The 21,595-nt window shown below is 39.9% G+C and overlaps 1 protein-coding gene across 1 annotated transcript in view; it reads right to left on the reverse strand.

The window, feature by feature from the left end:
* sh2b3 (SH2B adaptor protein 3) overlaps positions 1-21,595 on the reverse strand; it is a 57,583-nt gene that overhangs the window by 18,532 nt on the left and 17,456 nt on the right. The window contains exon 2 of the mRNA XM_028033788.1: positions 18,933-20,051. Within this exon, the coding sequence (XP_027889589.1) occupies positions 18,933-20,024 (1,092 nt within the window). The 5' untranslated portion in view covers positions 20,025-20,051. The remainder of the gene's footprint in view (positions 1-18,932; positions 20,052-21,595) is intronic.

Below are 21,595 nucleotides of genomic sequence, written 5' to 3' on the forward strand. Positions count from 1 at the left end.
CAGAATTTGCATTCATGAAACATAACGTTATGGCAAATAGTGCATCCAAGCAGTCTCTTGATGTTGTGCTAAGGATTTGATATATTTGTTTCATTTCATTACTTTGGAACTATGTTGCATAATTTATTCTGCCAACTGAAAAAAGTAAATTGATGCACAAATTGAAAAAAACTACAGAAAAAAAATATCCTGGAAATGCAAAAGAGTAAAAATGCAGTCCAGTGTGAATTTGAAATTCTGTTTTGTTTAGCTAAGTTGAAGTTTAATATACATGTATGAAAAATGTGCCAGAAGAATAAAAGGAGGAACATATGACTTTAAACTGTTGCTTTTCCCCCCAAAGCAAAACAAAACGCCCCTCAACCTTTAAGCCGACTCGTGGGCAATTTTTACCTTCTCAGCTCTCAGACAAACAAAAGTAGTCTTTTTCTGCACATTGATATTTCCTACAAGATCATAGCGGAAAAAAGATTATATTTGTGCAACTGAACTGAACGAACGTGGTCTTTGAGTTTGACGCTTTTGAGTTTTTTGCATAACAGGATTTTTTGTGGCTCTTATGAATTGTTTATGTGGAATATGTAAGCAAGGCTATTGCTCGGTTTGTTGTTTTTATGCACAGGAAAATTTGAGTCCGTCTTTCGGGGCAGTTTTCACACATCTGCCTTCAGTTTCTTCTGAATAAAGGCAACTAAACGCAAATTCTGCTCTGTTTAAAAGAAAAGAAAAATAAATAAATGAATCTACATGTTGCCCATTTATGCACATGTAGATTCAACATCAAAGGTGGCATCTAATAGCGTTGATCTGCAGCAGCTGGTATTGTTTTCCACTCTGCTGCGACCTCACCACCTGTTTGTGTCATGCAGATAAACAATCCCTAGGTCCCTGATCCCAGTTCCACTCGGCTCTGTGGTTGTTTTTTGTTGAGGTCTTCTTACGAGAGGAACATTCTTTACAAAGCAGATCATACAAGCAGCTACAATAAATAAAGATAGTGAGTGTTACTTCCAAAACAAAGCATCAAAAATGCATGAAATCACCTTTGTTTTGGAAACTGTTGCACATGGACGTTTACAAATCTGCAGCCAAATAAGTCGTTTTAAAAACATTTTGGCACTGAGAAAATCTCCCTCTGCAACCTTTATTCACACTAGCTGACAGTACGTGTACGCAGCCTGGAGATCACTAGAGCTGATCACATTCAAAATAAACTATCTGTGGCATCATGGAGGATGTGGGAAACACACACACACACACACACACAAGCTCACAGAGCACACACACACCAAGCACACTAGTCGCGAGGTTAGCAATGCTGATAGAGATGAGTGTGTTCTTGGAAACCTGTCAGAAGCCGTCGCAGACGCAGCTTTCTGTGATGAAGAAACGTGTCACATATTGCACTGTCCTCCTTGCAAACTTCTCAGAAATACTGATATATGAGCCAAATATGTAAAAGTTAAGACAGCACACTTTAGATTCACAGAAATGGGAGCAGTTCCTCGTAAATGAATTAGCTGCGGTTGTGCACACCAATTAGCAAAGCTGACGGGGAAGAAAAAAAAAACTAGAAGGGAGTGAGCCTGAGAAAGAGTCTGACTACAAAAGAAAACAAGATGTGGTGGCAGATTATTAAAAGGCAGGATTAAAAACATGGTATTTTATTTAATTTTGCTACTCAAGCAAATATTTTTCCACGTCGAAATTTGGGGAGAAGTACAGTTTCACCCACTGAATATTAAGGGAAAATTGCAAGTGCATAATTAATTTGCACAATTGCATGTTAGATCTACAACTTCCCTTTTTGCATATTATCTGTATTTTCATTCTGGGATATTTTATGGCAGAAAACTTGAGTTTGAAATTTACCCCAATGTTTAAAAACAAGTGATGCAATGTAAAAATGTATCAGTAAAACTGAAACACAACAACTATGTCTTGACATTATAAGCTTAGTAAAAAATACTAGCTCAGTACTAAAGCAACCTACCATTGGGAGGGATATAAATAAAAATGGACAAGTTTAAAAAAAGGCCTGGGTCATACCATCTCCGTGACTTTTGCTTCTATTCCCTGCATGCAGGACTGACCACAAAAGATCCAAAGGAGGAAAATTAGAGAAACAGAACCAGAGCTGAGAGCAGCAGAGAGTCCAGTGATGCATCGACCAGACTCTCAGATCAAACAGACACGTCAAAGCAGCTTAAACTGCTTAGTTCTGATAAAAAGGGTCCATGTTTGGTGACACAAATAATGTCATAACTCTAAAACACAGAAACCTGCTGCTGGACATGCAAGTCCCGTTCTTGGAAGGTTGTGGTGCTGATGGTGCTTACCGAACTGAAAGAGCAGCAGCATAAAGTCTGCAAACACTTACATTTAAACAGGGATCTTTATAGCTAATTAGAAGTACAAAAATAGTATTTTTTATTATGCAATCTGTTACGGAAATTCAGAAACTTTCTGAAAGTAAGGCTAATAAAGTCTGTGGAGGTAATTTTTAAGAAATCTGGTCTATTTTTGTGAAAAGCTGTATTACCAATTGAAAGATTATTTTGCTGCTTTAATAGAAGTTAAATTAAAAACTTTAATGACTACCTACCTTAAATTGATACAGATTTATTTTATTAACTTAAGCTGAAGTGTTTCCCCTGCTGAAGGTTTAGGGTTTAATAATTTGAATTGATAAAGGATAATTTTTAAACACCAACACCTCTTAGTGACAAAGATCCTAAAGTTCAGTAAGAGAGTTGTGGAAACATTATTTGGGTAAATATTATTGTAATATAATTAAGGCGTAGAATGTAAAATCTGGACATTTGTAGGGCTTTAAAAAACTGTTTCTGAGTAAAGCTAGAGTTTGAAGCAGCAATCAGCAATTTGAAATCTGTTGCAGCTCAGGCTGCAAAACCATTATGCCAAGTTTTAAATAAGCAAACATAACATATGTCAATAATGCTAAGCTAAGCATGTCTGAATAGATTATTCCAAACTTTAAAAATAGACATATTGCATCTGCTTAATAAACGCTCTTAGAAATTATTCCTGCAGAACCCTCATTTGTCGTTGATCCATTGACAGTTTAATGCGTAGCAGCAATTGATCGGGGTGTCTTGGTAGCCTGGTGGTCAGGGATGCAGCCACAGAGTCCGGACCCACGCTCCCAGTGGGATCTTCCCTTCTTCCCACTCATTTCCTGTCTCATCTCAACTGTAACCACCAAATAACACAAGAAGAATAGCTTTGGATAACTACAACTGCACAACCTGTTGTAGATTAAAGCCGTTTTACTGTCAGATATTTTGGGGTCTGGCGACTGAAGCCATGTATTAAGCTGAAAACAAATCGTCCAACTTAAACCAAGCTTTACTGTGGGTCAACTCCTAGCGTCGATGTTGAAATGTCCAACACAGAAGCAGATCAGCTTACGGAGAAACAGAAGAGAGATCATGCGATTGTGTGCAGCGGTGAATATAGCATGATACACTTCTGCAGCAGAGTTTCCAAGAACTTTAACTGATTCATTTCTGGCACTAATGTTTGCGTTATCAATGAAAGCATATTTTCAAACGTGTCTCGCACGATTTCGATAACACAAGGTGCGATTCTTTACATTAAGTTCAGGGAAAAAGTGTTGACTCCTGACTAATTTCTTCTGCTTCTGAAATGTTTTAGATCAAACTAATTTTAAAATCACATGAATAATTACAAAAACGGGTCTTTCACATCAGGAGGAATTTTGACCTACTTCCCTTTGCAGAAACGTCTTAATTCAATAATGTTGATTTCTGAGTATGAACAGTGTGCTTAAAGTCAATCGAAAGCATCTGTATTGGTTGAGACTTTGGCTAGGCCACTCCAAAACTTTATTTTGTATTTTTGAATAATTTGGATCCTTGTCCCGCTGCAGAACCGAAGTGTGACTAGGTTTAACGTCACTCTCCTGCAGGATTTTCTCACAATTACGTCAATTATGCCGAGTCATAAAAAGCAGCTCCTAACCCCGTTTCTGAATTCCTGTCTTAGTTTTAAGTTAGATGCAACATGACTCACACCTTTGACAAATGTAATGTTTTCCCTAAGTTCTTGTGGATCATCAGGATGCCTTTGGTAAATGTGAGGCAGGTCTTTACGTTCTTTTGGTCAGCTGTGATTCTGGCCTCTCCCTTAAATCCTGTCAGCCCTGCAGAGGTTTAGATTATCCAAATCCAACTTTATCACAGAAAGTCTCAACGGCCCGATTATAATCTTTTCATCCCCAACTTTCCCCTTTGTGCCATTTCCCTATGTGGCACACATTTGGATATACATCTCATAGTTTTCAGAACATCTGCAGTCAGAATGGTCATGTTGCATTTTATCCAACTGTTGTGTCATTGACGTGAGACATGCATCATAATTCTGCGCCAGAGGAAGTCATCCGACAGTAAACGGTGGCTAAAGCAAGCAGTGCTGACACCCTAACCCTTAGCTTTCTTTGTCTTATCTTGTGACATTATTGTTGCTAAAAAAACGTTGAAATCAATACACAGATGGCAGCCTCCATCATTACTACCATAAACGGAGCAAAGCTGTGTGACGTCAACGTTCTTCTTCTGTGCATGCGAGTCGCTTCAGGCTCGTAAACCGTTCACACAGAAGTCTGAGTGTGGTTGCATTTAATTTGTAGCATGAACAACAACACACACACAAAATCTGATTTCAGAAAAAAAGTCAGAGCTAAGCATTAAGACCTGCTGTGTGTAGATAACCTTGGTTTTCTACCGTTTTTGATTTCTTTTTAGGCGTGTTGCTTTCTAAATAATGTAGTTTAATCACAGTTTTTCACTGTGATTTAACAAAAGGGGCAAATGATTCCTGCTTTTGTATTTACAAAACTTAACTTTATCCAGTGCTAAAGCCAGTTTGGTGATCTGGAATAGTTCAGTGTGACAAAAAAACAAAAACAAAATCAAAAATTGAAAAAATCTGTAAAGGGGGAAAACACTTTTTCAGAGGACTGCAGATAGCAGCATGACAGACAGATAGCATATTGGAGGTACGTCTGGTGACCCTGTGCAGAGTCAGCTCAGTGTGTGTCAGTTAGGGCGTGTGGGTGTGTGTGTGTATGTGTGTGACAGTTAGCTAAGGGTATGTTGTCTGTCCGGTAACTACGATCATGGCTAAGAATATACATGCATTTACTCAGCAACTAAAACCACTTATTTAGACTAAATACCTTTTGTAGAATTACCATAAGAAACATAAAATACTACTTTTACTTGTATGCTAAAAGTTACAAGTTGGATTTCAAGGGAGCAGTAAAGACTAACAGTGACAAGTGCTAAAACAACATTGGAAAATGTTACTTTTAGGTAAAAGAGGACAAATAATGAATAACTTTTAGCTAGAGATTTTTTTCGTACATCACATCTGAAATATTTGAAAGAAAAGGCAGCTTGGAAAAATGCTGTGTGGTCATTTAATAAATAAAAATACAATAAATCACCAGAAATCTACATGCATCCTGAAAGAAAATGTAAACTTTTTCTAAATGTAACAAAAAAAAAAAAAAACGTACTCATTAAAAATTCAATGTAACGTCTAGTTCTCCAGTTTTGCACCACAACAAAACAAAAACAGAAAACTATCATTAGCATTTTCTGAACATCTCCCCCTGCTGGTTGAAAACTGAACTTCATTTCCAGCGCGCCAGTTCTTTGAATGCAATTAAAATAAATTACTGAATTAGAAATGAAAATTTTTTTTTTCTTTTAATTGAGGAAATTGAGAAACAAAATCATGAGTCAAGTGGTTTTTGGTATTTAAATGAACATCCTTTGACGTTGCACACACTTGCTGCAGCAGTGCTCACTCAATGACATAATAGTGCTTTGTAAAACAATGTTTGCAGGTGTGTGTGCGTGTGCGTGTGTGGGTCTGCGTAAGCACATATGAATAAGATGAAAAGAGGCCAAGAGAAAACTGTTGGGCAAGGGTTGCACAGCTTGGGGGCTTTCCAATCGCTACCCAGCAAGGTCATGTGCGCTGGCATTGTGGTTGCAGGTTGCACACACACACACACACACACACAAATACATATACCCATAATGGAGGCTCGTAAAGAGGTGATAATGAGAATAAAAGCACACATTCAAATATTAGTAGTCACCATGACAAACTCATAAAGCCACATGATGACCAGCGCATCTGATTTTTATTTTATAAAATTAAACGGCAGACAAAGACCCACGAGGCGCATAAAAAACTTCTGCAGAAGACGACGCTGAACTAGAAAGAGACAGAGCAAGAGATCTGACAAACATCTTGACCACATGACTCTAACCACTCCACTTCCTTTAGATGTTTCTCTTGATTTTTGTCACACTGAAACGTTCACGAGCAAACACGCATCCATTTTCAACCATGTGAGCGAAGTTTTCCACTCCGTCTGAGAAAGCTTTTCTACTTCCTTTGTGCTCTATCCAAACAAACGCAAACAAAAGCGACAAACAGGCAGTAAAAGCTGGTTTTGATTTCTGTTTTCTGCTGCTTTTCAGTCACTTTTTTTGACAGTACCTTGAAAGCAATGCACCGACAGTTGAGTCATTTAAAGCTTACATCACTAAGCATTTCCTCATCCATGTCTACATGCAGACATACGGTGAGTCTAACTCACCAAAAACCCCTTGGGAATCTCAAAGTGGTCATTCCCATCTTATAATCCTGCAAAACCTGTTCTTGCTTTTTGCAGAGAAATCCTTCATGAAGGAAAAAAAACAACTAACATTTATCCGGTGCTCTAAAATATGATTCCCATAAGAAAGAAAATAAAACCAGCTATATATGTGTAATATAAAGAACATCAAAGAGTGGAAACGATGAAAAAACATGCTGGAGTTGTTCGTACTCTGCCCGCCCACAACCACAGCTCAACGCAGAGACGTTGAATAACAGTCAAATATTAATTGATCTACAAGTTTCTGCCAACATCTGAGAGGTTTTCATCCCTAGAGACTTTAATATTGGCTGCATCAAATGCTTTCCTTAGAAATGTGTGGGTTTTCAGCTTGGAAGGATCTCTCTATGACTCATACTATTCCTGACAAGAGTCATTACAGCTGATTGGTGCTAAATGCCGGCTCTGTAATCAGTCATAATCCCTTATGCCCACTTTCATGTGAGCATGCTGTGTGAGAACTTTTAATTAGGAGGAAGAAGGCTGAATATGGAATCATACTTTATGGAGAAAGACTCTGAATCCACAAGATTACCATCAAAGACAGTAAGATTACCTCAGTGTATAACAGGAAAATGAACTTTGGTGAACATTAGAAAGCTAACCATCCTTATTTTTGAACACATCGAGTTGCGTAAGCTGCATACCTTACGCTTCATAGTTCATCAAATCTCTCTTTTTTATTTTACCCCTCCAGGGGGTCTTTTGTGGGCTCTAGTGTCCCTTATATGATAGTAGGCTGACAGAAAAGGGGGAAGGAGAGGGCGTGAAGACATGCGGCAAATATTGTCGGGTCCGGGAGTCGAACCCGCGACGGCCGCGTCGAGGACTCAAGACCTCCAAATATGGGTCGCGCTATCCCCTACGCCACCACGGCACGCCCAAATCTCATTTTCATATTCTTCATGATTTCTTTGTGTTTTCTTGCTTTTCTTCTCACTTTGCTCACTTGTTCCAGAGATCTCTGAATGCCATTTGACCTCAACATGTGGCCCTCTGAGGGAAAATGGAGGAAACATCAAGAAGCAGATAGAAGAAACGCAGCTTTCATTTAAAACAAACTAGCAGCAGATCCAGGTGGCGCTCATGGGACAGCTTCTTCTTATTTTTTCCACAAATATAACTTAAATGTCACTTATTGAGATTAGTGTTTAATTACAAAGACTAGGCCATTCTAACAACTAAACATGTCTTGATGTAAATCGCTCTAAAGGGTTTAACAGCGTTCATCTTCCCTTGTGCTTTTCCCACAGTAAAATTCAAAAACTTTTCAAACATTTTCAAGGTAGGTTTTCCAGCAATACACTGAAAACAAAAACAATACAAATGACCTCAATTCACTATTACATAATATCCGAGTTTCCCCCAGTGTACTATAAGCCTGGCGGGCCACCTAGCTTTGCTTGTTTTTTTGCAGTTTTTTGTAATTTTGACTAACGTAAAACAAGAACTTCAAATAGTAAAAAAAGCAAATGTGTCTGTGTTCTTTTATCATCTTTAAATATTTGGTTTCAACTATAAATAATGCTTGCCTAATAATTTGATCAATTGGGTAATAATTTTAATCAAACACTTTAATCTGAAGTCTGAATATCAAGCATTTTCAAGGACTTTATACAGAAATCAAGCACTTTCCAAAACCCAGAAAACACCATGTTTAAATTCAAGCATTTTCAAGGATTTCAAGTACCCATACAAACCCTTCAGCTCTACTCAGCTTCTATAACTTTGTTGAAAAGAATTGCCACAGTATGATGCTGCCACTGTCGTGCTTCAAGGGGAAAACTGTTATATCAGGCTGATGTGCAGTTCCAGTTTTCACACACCACCTTCTGTGGAGTGCATGAATCTCTGCAGCTCCTCCCAAGAAAACACAAGCCTCTTGGTTGCTTAATACTACTACTAATTTAGTAGAGAAGTTCCAATCAAACCGACCTGCATGTTTCTAGGAGGAACGCAGATAAAAACAACATCTAACATCTAAAGCTCCACATGTGCAGAGCTGAAAATATGAGACAGAAGCAGTTTCAGCTTTGACCTATTTAGCTGGTCAGTCTTGCAGGTAATCACGGCTCAGTCAAAGGAAACAACCTGTGCTACTAAAACCCTTTCAGTCAGCATTTGTCCCTCACTGCTGCTGCCGCTTTCAGAAGGGATGTGAAATCAGCCGGGACGCCATCATGGCAGATAAACTCCTAATTCTTGTAAATCTTGAAACGATAAACTGGCTGGACAGCTTTCAGGCGGATCTAGCCAGATTTTGTGTTTTTTTGATAAACTATGAGTTGTGGCATTTCTGCAGAAAGTTGAAATGTCACACAGAGGAACAGATGACAGGAGTAGAAACCAGAGTTGGGTCAATTTAGTTAAATTTACTCAATAACATTTACTTGACTAACTTTTGAAAAAATGTAGTTTTAAGAGCATTTTTACTGTGCTGTACTTTTTATTTTTACTTGAGTAATTTTCTTATGAAGTATTGCTTCTCTAGAGAAAGAGTAAGATTTCTGGATTCTCTACCCACTGTGAGTAAATTCACTGACTGAAAAATAAAATCTGTTTTTAGCTGTTTTTGTTAAAGTTTCAGAAGTTTTTCTATTGAAAGAAACTGATTTGGACTTTTTTTTTTTTACTTTGCCTGATTTTATTTTTTGTTATTTATATGAATTATTGTCATTTTCGTCCTTAAAATGCCAAAACTTTTACTTAGCTTTACATTTGGATCCATCTGATTATGTAATTTTTAAATATGAAATGACTGACAATTTGATCAGTTACTTAGTACTTGAGTAGACTTTTTACCAAAAACTTTTTCTTCTTTACTTGAGTAAAAGTTTGTTGAAATAGTGCTACTCTTACTTGAGTACAATTCTTGGATACTCTCTTGGTGATACCCACCTCTGGTAGAAATGAGTGAATAAATGTACATCGACTTTCTCAGTTTCCTTGAAGTTCGGCCATATTAGAAATATTTTCTGGTGGATTTAACACTCTGGCTGCTAAAGGTCAGGCTGTTTCTATAAAATGTTAAAATCTCTGTGGAGCTGGACATCATCTTGTGATGAAAAAGCTGGAGAAGGAACAGACGGGTACGTTTGCATGGATCAAATTTAAGAAACTAAACAGCAGGACCTTCATGGCGGCGGCGACACCAAAGTTTGAGTAATCCATCTAAGTGAGCCAAAAAAGACAAACATGAGCACATCTAGTCTCGAGCTTTATGTCTGGCTGAAAATGTGTGTGTGTGTGTTACATGATATTTTCACTCTATATACATGTGGTGAACACATACACACACACACACACTCTGTAATCACAGAGCCGAGCAGTGTCTTTGCACCCACACAGTACATGACTCACTTCGAGGCACAATTTCTAGGTTTCATGAAACTCAATCCCTGGAAAGAGGAAAAGATTAGACTTTGTGGGTGAGATACATAGATTGCTGTGATGTAAAATGAAACTGTCTCTGAAGAAGCAATCTCTGCTCCGAGTGCTAGAATCAGCAGAGCCAGAGGAAGCTGCTCTTTGTTGTCTTTCGTTAGCTATTAAACTGTTTTTCTGAGTTTCTGGATTAGCAAAGAGAAAGACATTTATGTTAGCGACGGGATTTGGCACCTTCATTCGTCACATACAGAAACTCATCTACCAGCTACGTGCCGCCACGATGCGCTCCGCCACACATTTGTTGAGATGGTATGAAAATAATTTTCCGGTTCGTCCATAAAACTACGCATCTAAAGCACAGCCGCCCAGGGTGTTCAGTTTATCCGTTCACCTGTATAAAAACACCTGCAGCGCTCTTCCCCGCCGTTCCTTCTGAACCAGCAGCTCCGGGAGGAGAAAAGCTGCCGTACTCCGGGTATCGCACCAGTCATTTTAAGGATGCTTATTGGTTTCCCAAAAAACGACAAAGACCTGGACATTATCATCAATCAATAAAATCCTCTCTGGCCGAACTGGAAAATTTGACTTTATGCTGCTAAACTTAGATTTCATCAACAACTCATAGGTTGTGATGATCTGTATAAAATTCCAATAAATTCTATAATTTTGCCCAGTTACATTTCAGGCAACCATGTTTTAAAAATCACTAATAGTAAATAATTGTGTGAACTGTAACAAAATAATATGCATTTTTTGTCTATTTGAGATATTTTCAACCTTTACAACATTAGCAATAATAAAAAAAGAGAGAATGCACTGGCTGCTGCAGCTTGTATCTGTCTGCATCATGTGACCGACTCTATGCTGTGTTTACATCTGGATTTAAATATCTATAAATGCAGCGAAATATGTTTCGAGCCAAATTATCCATGACTCATATCAAAACAGGAAGTAAACAGGCAATATGTGACTCAAGTAAATTGTGTCAAAATGATGGAAGTTAAAAAAGTTTTACTTTCATACTGGATATCAGAAGTTCATTAGCTTTGCTATATCAGGTGGGATAGTTGTGGATATGGCTAAAAAATGAAATAATTACCTTATTCTAGCGCAAAACCTTTTATCAAAATTTTGTATTTATTTTTTTTAAATTGTCACGTTTCCATTGACCTAATTTATTTTCATAACTCCAAATATCCCTTGTGGTCAATAGAAACACAGTTAGCAATAGAGTAACATATGCATCATTAGCGTATAACACATAGATAAATACAATAGCTGCAGTACAAACATATTAAGAAGGAAGGGGTCATTAGACATTGATATTAAGATTTTAAAATGTAATATTTCGCAGCTTTGACTAGCACATATAAAGTTTAATTGACTTCTAATTTGTAAACTCTTCAGTACAAATCCTGATATGTGCTTAAACGAGCTAACAAAATGGGTAATTTAGCAGATCTGATATAAACTCATTTAAGTCTATACAGAACATTTCTTTTAATTAATCCCAAGGATTTTTCTTTTTTTTTTTTAATGTAAAGTCAGTGAGATGCCTTGATGTTCACCTGTCCTCCTATTTTCTTGGCATGCATCTGCTGCCAGCCAGCCAGACCAGCGTCTTTTCATGTCTCCTCCAGTTTTGTTTCCTGTGTTTCTCGGTTGGATTGGTTACGTTTCTTGTTCAGCTGACTGGAGCCCATGTGTTGGAGGCTTCAGTTGTGGTGTGCAGCGAGAGCCAAATTAACACTGCGTGTTGCCATATGAGAGCCTGAAGTGCAACAAGTAACACAGAACAGATGGATACCAGGGTCTGGTTGTTTTGAAAAGTATTTTCCACTGATGTTGCAAACGCCTCTTGAGATCACACACAGAGAGAAAAAAATGAGCGTGCAACTAGCAAAGAAACACAACTTAGACCTATAAATATAGATCACAAACATGAGTGCATCTTGACTCATTTATAACTCGGTTTATTGCAGCCTAACGTTCCGTTTTATTTCTAGACAGAGCCTGGTACAGCGGATTCTTGTATTTTCTTTGAGTTGAAGGCTCAGGATAAGCATTACATGACCCCAATTGGATAAAAAACAAACATTTTTAGATTTAAAAAAAAAAAAAAAAAAAAACAGCAGGAGTGCAAACACATAAAAACAGAAGAGCAAACTCCAAGAGCAACACGAGACATGGTGTAGCCACACACACACACCAGCATGAAATGAAACCATGTGGGAGAGATTAGGGCCAGAGGAGCTGAAACTAACACATGCAAAAGCACAAACACACACAGCTGAAAAGAGATGAGAGGGGTATGATTAGGATGGAGGCAACAGGAGGTCTGAGGAAGCATGTCAGACTGTAACCGTCTGTGGCAACTCATGCTAGAGGACACAACAACGCCATTTTCCTGGAAGAACTCCTCACCTTGTCTGGAACTTTAACAATGGGACTCCTCTATGTGTTAGGCAGGCAGCCGCAAACTGAAATGTGTTTTCTGGGCTTTGCTAGGTGACAGGCCGACGCCAACTGCTGCAAAACTGCAAAGGCACGAATATTTTTACCAGCCCCATTTACTGCGACAACCTTTAAAAAGAGTGAATTCTCATCAGTCGGGTTTAGTACGCTTTAATCAAACTCTAGTTTGTTTGCCTAGAAGGTCCGTTTTGTTTGGAGAGGTGTGAACGCGCAATCAAACCCTGATGCGGACCCAAAAAGCGAACTTTGATCCGACTAAAAAACTTGGTCTCGGTTCAGTTGAAGTGAACTGGCGCAGTTTAATCTTCCAGTCTTCCAATAACACTTCATTATCAAGCGATATTTTCAAATTTCCTGTCAACTTTAAACATTTTTTAACTCAAAAACATGACGGGCCGCTGGATGAATGACTGCCGAGAGCCACAACCACCAGGCTTAGCAAGTTTTCTGGGAGAAAACTTGACTGATGTTTAATTACATCTACAGTACCTGTAGGTGGTGAAATTATGCCTTTTTATCCACAACAAGGTCAAAGTTAAAACACAAGACATGATGGAGAACTTGAAGATAAAGTCCCAGACAGCACAGCGAACTTCTCGTCTTTTCAGCTGACGAGACAAGATTTACTTCTGCAACGGAATAAGAAATGCCTTCCCTCAGCTTTGTGATTTTTTTTTTGATATCCGAAACAGCACACAGACATGAAATCAGTCTCTTTAACAAAATTTTAAAGAATGAATAAAAAAAAGAATCAAAGAAGGAACAAGCATACTAGTCTGTTTTGAGTTTGCCCCACCACGTCAATTACAGCTCTGCAGATGTTTTCTCTAGGGGTTCGGTCGTGTCACATCAAATGCAAAGAGAAGAACAAAGCTGAAGATTTATAGGCAGCTGTTTGACCGTAAGAGTTACTGACAACTGTTTTCTGTAAATGCATTTTCACTTCTGTTCTCCTGAAAAGCGGCTTGTTCATGGTCCGGGCCACCGCTACGCTTTCGACTCCCACTTTTTCAACCCAGCTGGGCAACTCAGATCTGCATCAACTGCGATTTTTAATTAAGGTTTACTTCTCAGGTAGGGTTAAAAGCTCAGCACTTGGCATCAATTACATGGAAGTTAAAAATCGCTCTTTAACTACGCTGACGTGTGAAAAAGCTTCAACTCGTGGATCAGTTACGAGGACCGAAGAGCCTGGATCTTAATTTATCTCAGGCCTAAACACTGCAGCAGGATGTTCTCTTTTAAACACCGAGCTTTTGTTAGGTCAGAACGTGTGTGCTAACACTTTAGATTATAATAAGAAGTGAAACAGCCACAAGTTTCTGCTGAACTTACAAGGCGGAACTGACTTTTCCCAGTAAGTCAATCTGTGGTGTCCAAACTTTTGGCCATCAGAGCCAAAATTATTAAGTTGAAAGCACAAGGGGCCACAAAACTTTCACATTTTTGTGGCATTTATATTGTATTGGCTCAACAATAAACAAAACAAAATGTACAATTTTATTTAAATCAACAAATTCTGATTTTTATTGAAAACAGAAAACTTGCTAAGCCCGGTGGTTGTGGCTCTCGGCAGTCATTCATGCATCCGTCGCGTTTTTGAGTTAAAGAATGTGTAGAGTTGACAGGAAATTTGAAAATATCACGTGATAATTATTGGAAGATTAATGCTTGAATACCAACTATAAAGTCTTAAAAAATGCAAACATTTAAAAAAACTAAAATAAATAAGCAATTCTAAGCCTGGTGGTCTGCCAGACTTATAATACTCTGGGGGAAACCCTGAAACCATTGTAGATACAAAATCTTAAAAAGTCTTACAAGATCACAGCAGCATAACCCAGGTCCACAATTACATTTTGTGGCTGATTGGTTCCTTATTTGTGCTACAAGACCTAGTTTTGAGAAAAAGCAGGTCTTGTTTGCAAAATTAAGATAAATGCAAAAACTTCATTAATAAATGGGAATCTATTTTTTGCACCTAATATCTTATAAGATGTTACTTATCTATGATGAAAAAAGTTGCCCTAAAAGATGAAAACGTGTCCATCAGAATCAACCGACTATGCTTACAGGCCAGGTTTGCTCATTTACAAAATTGAGGTCGAGGGGCCGCTCAATACCCTTCAGATGGCCACAAATGGCCCCTGGCCCGCACTTTGGACCCCCATGTATTAAATCCTGTTTGTTGCTGGCTTTCATATGACCTAAAAAACAGCTCTATAGATTCAGGCAGCAACCTGATGTGATTCTTAAAAATCTGAAGGGTTAGTTCATTTCTCAAGCTTGAATGCCAGGGACCCTTCACAGCTGCGCCTTGGCTGCTCTTTCCTCACACAACAGCACTACCGGCTTCCACGGAAAGCCGCTTTGAGCTACATTACATCTCTGATGTTACTTCTGTTTCAAAAACACACACATCTACAGGTAAAAATAAAGTTTGCATGCATTAGCATGACCTATAACTTCTTTTTTATTCTCTGGGAAGCCAAGAGTTGCACACAGCGCGAGAACCTCCGCTTGCAAAAAATATCCCACTTACTATGTGTGAAAACCCGATTTACATTCACAAAAAAATGCAGCTGCAGCAACACTTAACATGGCAGCAACACCTCCTTCCAGTATGGTGCTTGAATTACTTTTTCTGGGTCGGGGTGGTGGGGATGCATGTGCTTTATATTCTGTGTGTATGTAAAGACGGGAGCATGCTTCTCCAGAGCGCTCCTTCCTTTTAAGGCCATTCTCTGGCTTTATCTGTCCGTCCTGCCAAGACTAAATACCCAGAGAAAAGAGAGGGAGAGCGCTCAGAGCAACAATGCAACTGGCTTACTACACAGCAAAGAGCAGGGTCAAGTCTGCCAACACACACACACACACACACACACACGTATCACTCTGGCTCTATCATCAACCGAATTACCTCACGCACATGGTTAGGGCTGCAGCTGCCTGATGAGCTGAGGGCTGCTAAATATAAAAGGCTCAAAAGCACACACACGCACACCCATGCAACGACTTTCCTTGCACCACCCCATGCAGAGACCCGGCCTGGCTCGTCCCGTCTGGAAGTACGTTGGGCTTTAAACCCAACGTGAGGAGTCAAGCACAGGTTTTAGATTCAAAAGAAAAGAAAGAGAAAACATCCTGCTGTGTTGTGTGAGATGAGGGGAATCTAACACTTTGAGAAAATGCATATAGGTCAAGAAAACATGAGTTTCTCAACGTGGCTGTGTCATATTTGCAGGTTAAGTAGGTTTTTATTACCCACGGATTCAGAAGCAGAGACATTGTGCCTGGCTGAAACCAACCCCAAACAAACAGGAAAGAGTGTGGGAGGTATATCTACACACCAAAGGGTAAAAGAATGCATAAAGGTTGCTGACACTTTGATGTAACTCAGCACAGAAATGCCACACTGGGAAAAATCCACAGCTAAATTCACTTTTTTTTGCTGTTTTGTTTTAAATGATTCATTACAAAGAAACAGGCAGATAAACTCCAAACTCAACCCCTGCTTCCTGATGCCTTCTTACCTACATCACCTCTGGTCTCATTTTCAGCATTTAACATTAAATGATTGGGGTTTTGACAGTTAAACCACACCGAACTGTGACTAGACAAGTTTAGAGCGAACCCCTCTCCTGCTGTTAAAACATCAAATCCTCCACAGAAGGCAACAACGCAACAAAAACCACCTGAAAAACGAGAAGCTTTTCTGAGGCGAAGCTAAATGTCATCACAGATTTTTGTCATGAAGCGAACTGTGCAGCAAAGCACTGAAAACCAAACAATAACGGGGCAGAGGAAAGGGATGGTGTTTGTAAAAAGGAAGAGTGGGGGGGGGGGACCCTGCAACTAAAACAGCTGGAAACAGGAAGTAACTTTTTCTGCCTTTTTTGTGTTTGTGTTGATTTTAAGGGGGGTAAGCAGCAGCATTCTCTGGCGAAGTTACACTAACAAGCCCTTTAAAGGGTTTCTGTGGGTTTCCATCTTATTGACACAAACAGATTTGCAGCCTTATCTCGCTCAAATATGAAACACAAGAAGAGGAACCCGACAAATGCTGAAGGGCTCGGTGGCGCGTAGTTCTGAGAAGTAAAGGAACTTTTTGAGAAATGCCGACGCAGAATCCGATCAAGCATACTCCTGTGAAACATCTGCACTGAGAACAGCACAAACAATCAATTATCAGATTCTGGCGACGAAACCCAAAAGGTGCTGTGGTGTTGTTGAACACCTGCATGTCTAACCTGAAATAGACAGATAAATGTGTGGGTAGGTGGTTTGGGATTTGCGTTGCAAGCAAATCTGTATGAAAATCACTATGAAGCTTAAAGTAATGTGAAGTCTGTGCAAAGACTTGTAGCTAATTTAGCTGGCTAGTTAAACCAAGACCAATACAATTTTGAGGACGAAAATCTATTTTAGCCTCACTATGTTCGAGTAATGGCCACGTTCAAGACGAATAAACTTGAGAATAACCACGTCAGATGGAAAAAGCTCAAAACCACCTGCAGCGAGTGTGAAAAGCCTCAACATGCCTGTCAATGAAAACACGCATCATTTAATTGCAGAAGTGGGATTTACTGGCAACAATACCAATCACCTTCCTTCGTTTTCAGAAAGGTTTTACTGTAAATCACCCTGCATGGATTTCACAATCAGCTGGTTGCTTTAGACCGACTGACGCAGCCCTAAGCATTTCCACATCTCTTATTTTCTCTTGGAAAACCTGTGAAACGTGTAGACTTCATGTCACGAAACCACCAACCTAAAAATGTAGTTGCGTGAGAATATTTTCTTGTAATTTTCTGTAAAAGCTGCCATGTTGGAACCACAAAATGAATTGTATTTAATTGGGATTTCATTTGAAAAGCATGATTTGAATTGGAAGGAAAAGGAAACAAGTTTTTCAACATTTTGCTACAGGTAGAAACCTTTAAAGAGGAGTTCATTTATATTAATTTGTGGAGCAATTACAGTTTTCTGGGTTGATCACAAATCTTTAAGATTCAGACTTAGGCCAATTGGAAAGTCGCTACATATACCAATAAAGTTGCTAAGTTGGCAGCAACGCATCTGTAGTCGTGACTTGGTGGCGTTTCTGTCAGTCAGATCTCACTGCAGAGCAAAAGAGGGCAGTGGCTGATTCTCACACCTTTGCTGAGGTAGATAAGATTAGAGGATAAGATTGGTTTCTCATGTAAGTGTAGACCACAACCCCCTGAACACATCAACTCCATGGTGAATCTTGGTAGTGGCAGCATCATATTGTGGGGGTGCTTTTCTTCTGCAGAATAAGAGGAGCCTGATGTTGCATATTATTTAATTTTAAGAGGACTCATTTAACATTTTAACTACATTTAATGGGTACTTTAATTGATCCATTCTGCCACAACCAGCTCTTTGAAGATACATATGAAGGCCCAGAATTAAAATGAGTTTGATCCAATGGTTTAGAGCAGGGGTCTCAAACTCCAAGCCTCGAGGGCCGCAGTCCTGCAGTTTTTAGATGTGCCACAGGTACAAAACACTGGAATGAAATGGCTTAATTACCTCCTCCTTGTGTAGATCAGTTTTCCAGAGCCTTAATGACCTAATTATTCTGTTCAGGTGTGGTGCAGCAGAGGCACATCTAAAAGTTGCAGGACTGCGGCCCTCGAGGACTGGAGTTTGAGACCCCTGGTTTAGAGGCTGCTAAAGTCCTGAGGATTCACCTTCCAGCTGGACGACCCAAAACATAAAGCAAGAACTACAGTGAAATGCTCTCCTTCAACTCTGACTGAGCGTGATCTGATTTACAAATAAAAACCATGCTTTGTTTTCACTTGCGAGTGAAAATGGCTGCAAACGGATGCACAATTATACAGCCGTACATCTTTGAAAAGCATAAGTTGAGGCTCCTGCTCAACCAACAAGCATGCAGAAAGCGGTTTCTGAATGGTAAGTCAACATACAGCAGTAAAACCAAATGATTAAACGTACTGGAGCTCAGCTTGGGTTGCTAGGTGATGGGTTTTGCTGGGTTGTCACGTTACATTCAGAAGGTTTTTGAAACTGGTCATTTTCTAGATACCAAACATTAACTTATTGCCAAAAACTGTCTCTGTCATTTTATTGAGTGACTAGGCTGTTTGTAGAAGCAGCAGAGACTCAAAAAGAATTACAAAAATTTGCAAAATGTGGCTGTCGCATAAAAGATCCCCTTTAAAATCATGGTAATATATTTTATTTAAAGATAGAAAGTAAGATGTGGAAAAATTCACCAGATGTGAGTTCTACCCAAAGCTAACCTATGTTATGTAGTGACGACAGACGCTGAACAGATGATTGGGAACATAGATCCTACCTTTGGGGGATCGTACAGCTCCAGCTGGTACCTCTCGCTTCCTGCTCTGCCCCCTCCACTTTGAGCGTCTCTGATCCTCCTGACGAGCAGGCGGCAGCGTTGCCAGTGGGGCTGAGAATCCGAGATAGTGTCATCCACCAGCAGGTACTTGAGCTGGCCCTCCTTGCAGCAGCCGCTCACGTCCAGCCTCCGGAGCCGGATACTTCTGCTGCGTAACCAACGGAAACCCTCCAGGAGATGCGAGACGACTCTGGGCCGGTGCAACGCGGCCAGAGCTGTGGCCTCGGAGTTTTGAAAAGAGAACGATTGGGAGGAAGAGGATGAGGATGAGCCTTCGTCCACTCTGTCGCCGTTGTTTGAGGAGCTGTTGTTGGCGGTGGCGGGGTTGGGGTTGCTTGGAGACAGGTCCTGGGAGGAGTGGGAGCTGCGGGATTGCCGTTTCTGGAAAATCCACTGCACTGTCTTTTGGATCTGGCTGACAGGGAAATGCGTGACGTCGCCGTGTCCTCCAGAACCCGACACCAAAGAGTCCGAGGAGTGGCGCTCGGACGACTGGTGACGATCAGCAGTTGAGATCTCGTCATTGCTGTGGCTCTGAATCAGCAGCGACCCACCACCGGCACTTCGCGACCCGGAAAAGGAGTTTCTGGCAGTGCATCTCAGCGGCAGCTCCGGCTCAAGACTCACCACTACCGGCTCCACTTTCGGTACCGCGGATATCGACGTGGCTCCTCCGCTTGACCGCTTCGCCTCCCGGTAGTCCTGCGACAAGGTCGAGTGCCGCAGCTGGTTGATCAGGGCATGCGGTGAGGGAGTTGTGGCGGAGGCGCTTCCGGAGGCGCCATCTTTGTCGACTTCCAGGCAGAAGTGCTGCTGGAAGAGGTCGGTGAAGTGCTTGGAGAAGGTTTCCGGGGGGACCAGTTCATGCTGCGGGCGCTCACTGGCGAAGCTCCGGTAATGTCCAGCCAGCTGCCGTGCGGTGGCGATGGCATGCAGCTCGCAGAACTCCCGCCAGCCTCTGGGTGGCGCCGCTACGCTCGGACCTCCTCCTGCTGAAGTGGTGTTGGCTGGATGGATAGTGTTACCATTCATTGCAGTAACCAGACTGGCAGAGAATCACTGCAGAGACACAGAAAAACACAAATTAATTAATTGAGAACATTTGGAGGAGAAACTGACAGAGCTGCAGCTCTGATTATTTTACTAATCGATTATTCTTTCGATTAATTGATGAATCAGATAGAAAGAAATTAGCACATTCTGCAGATTTTTCATGTTACCCTCTTAAATCTTTTTTATACAATAGTAGAAACCCATGAAGAATTCAATTCCTTTTTTAAATAAGAAAAATTTACTGTCTAAAATGCAACAACTTTGCATTTTCTTAGTGAACAATAGATCATTTGTAGCAAAGGATGCATCTGCAGCTAAAAATATACCGTTATTTAAAGATCAATACTTTGTTTTGTAGCCAGTATTTTCTATATTTTTCTACTGTTAGAATATCTTACAGTAGATATTCTTACTACTGTAAGATATTCTACTATAAGGCTATCTTACAGCAGAAAATGTAAAAGTTTGTCTTTTGGATATGGCTGACAACATTTTGTCCTAAAATATCATTTAGGACACAGTAAAAAAAATTTTTTGTCCCAAATGAAAACATTAGGTCTCCATTTACATCAAACACCTGTGATGGGAGCCATTTCTGCACCATTTTTGAACTGAAGTCAGGTGCCGCACATGTTCAGTGTAGGGGCCGCAAATGGCCCCCAGGCCACACTTTGGACACCCCTTCTCTAAAAAGTTGCAGAAAGTTTTAGTGTATCCATAGTTGAGGCTCATTGAACGCAAATGGTCTATTTAAGAACATGCAAATAAAGTCCTTATTTTCTTAATTACTGGGGTTACTGGGGGATTACTTGATTACTGGGGTGATGTCACTGGTAGGAGTTTCATCATTTGTGGATAAAGTGTCTGACTATGGTTCTTTGGATTGGTGCATGTGTTGCTTTTACCCCATTTCATCTTGTCTGACAACTTCAGCAATTGCAAATTTTTAATACAAATGTAAGTGGGAAAATACTTTCTTTTTAGAAGTTCTGAAACATTTATGTGTGAAAAAGAAAGGAAAAACAGCAGGAATCTGTAACTGGACAAATACATTTTTAAAAGCCCTGTATTTTAGAAAAGAACAAAATACATTTAAATACATACTGTAAAATGGTGTAAACAACACTACACACCAGAAATTACAAAGATTTTTTTATTTTGCTGGTTAAAAGTTGAACCATTGGTCCAAACAGGCTGATTTTATCAGTGCCCCGTCTTTCAGTGGCACTAATTGGATTTCAAGGATCAAAGCAAAAAATCTTAGCCGATCAACCATAGATGAGTCTTGTAGATAAAAGCATGACCAAAGTTCACTGAAAAGACCGGCTGAATGAATGAAAAACTAGAAAACAGAGCAAATAAATGTTTGGGGAAGCTGAACTGAGTGAAGTATTTGAAATAATTGACATGAACAGGTCAGACAGACAGTGAATGAGGCGCTGGTTGAGGAAGTAAAATTAAAAACTTCTCAATCAACCACACTGCATACAGAACCATCTGTGTGTTTCTGTATTTGCATGTGACCCGTTTCAGTCTTCCTTCTGCTTTCT

This window comes from Xiphophorus couchianus, chromosome 12, assembly GCF_001444195.1.
Source record: "Xiphophorus couchianus chromosome 12, X_couchianus-1.0, whole genome shotgun sequence".
Taxonomy (NCBI): domain Eukaryota; kingdom Metazoa; phylum Chordata; class Actinopteri; order Cyprinodontiformes; family Poeciliidae; genus Xiphophorus; species Xiphophorus couchianus.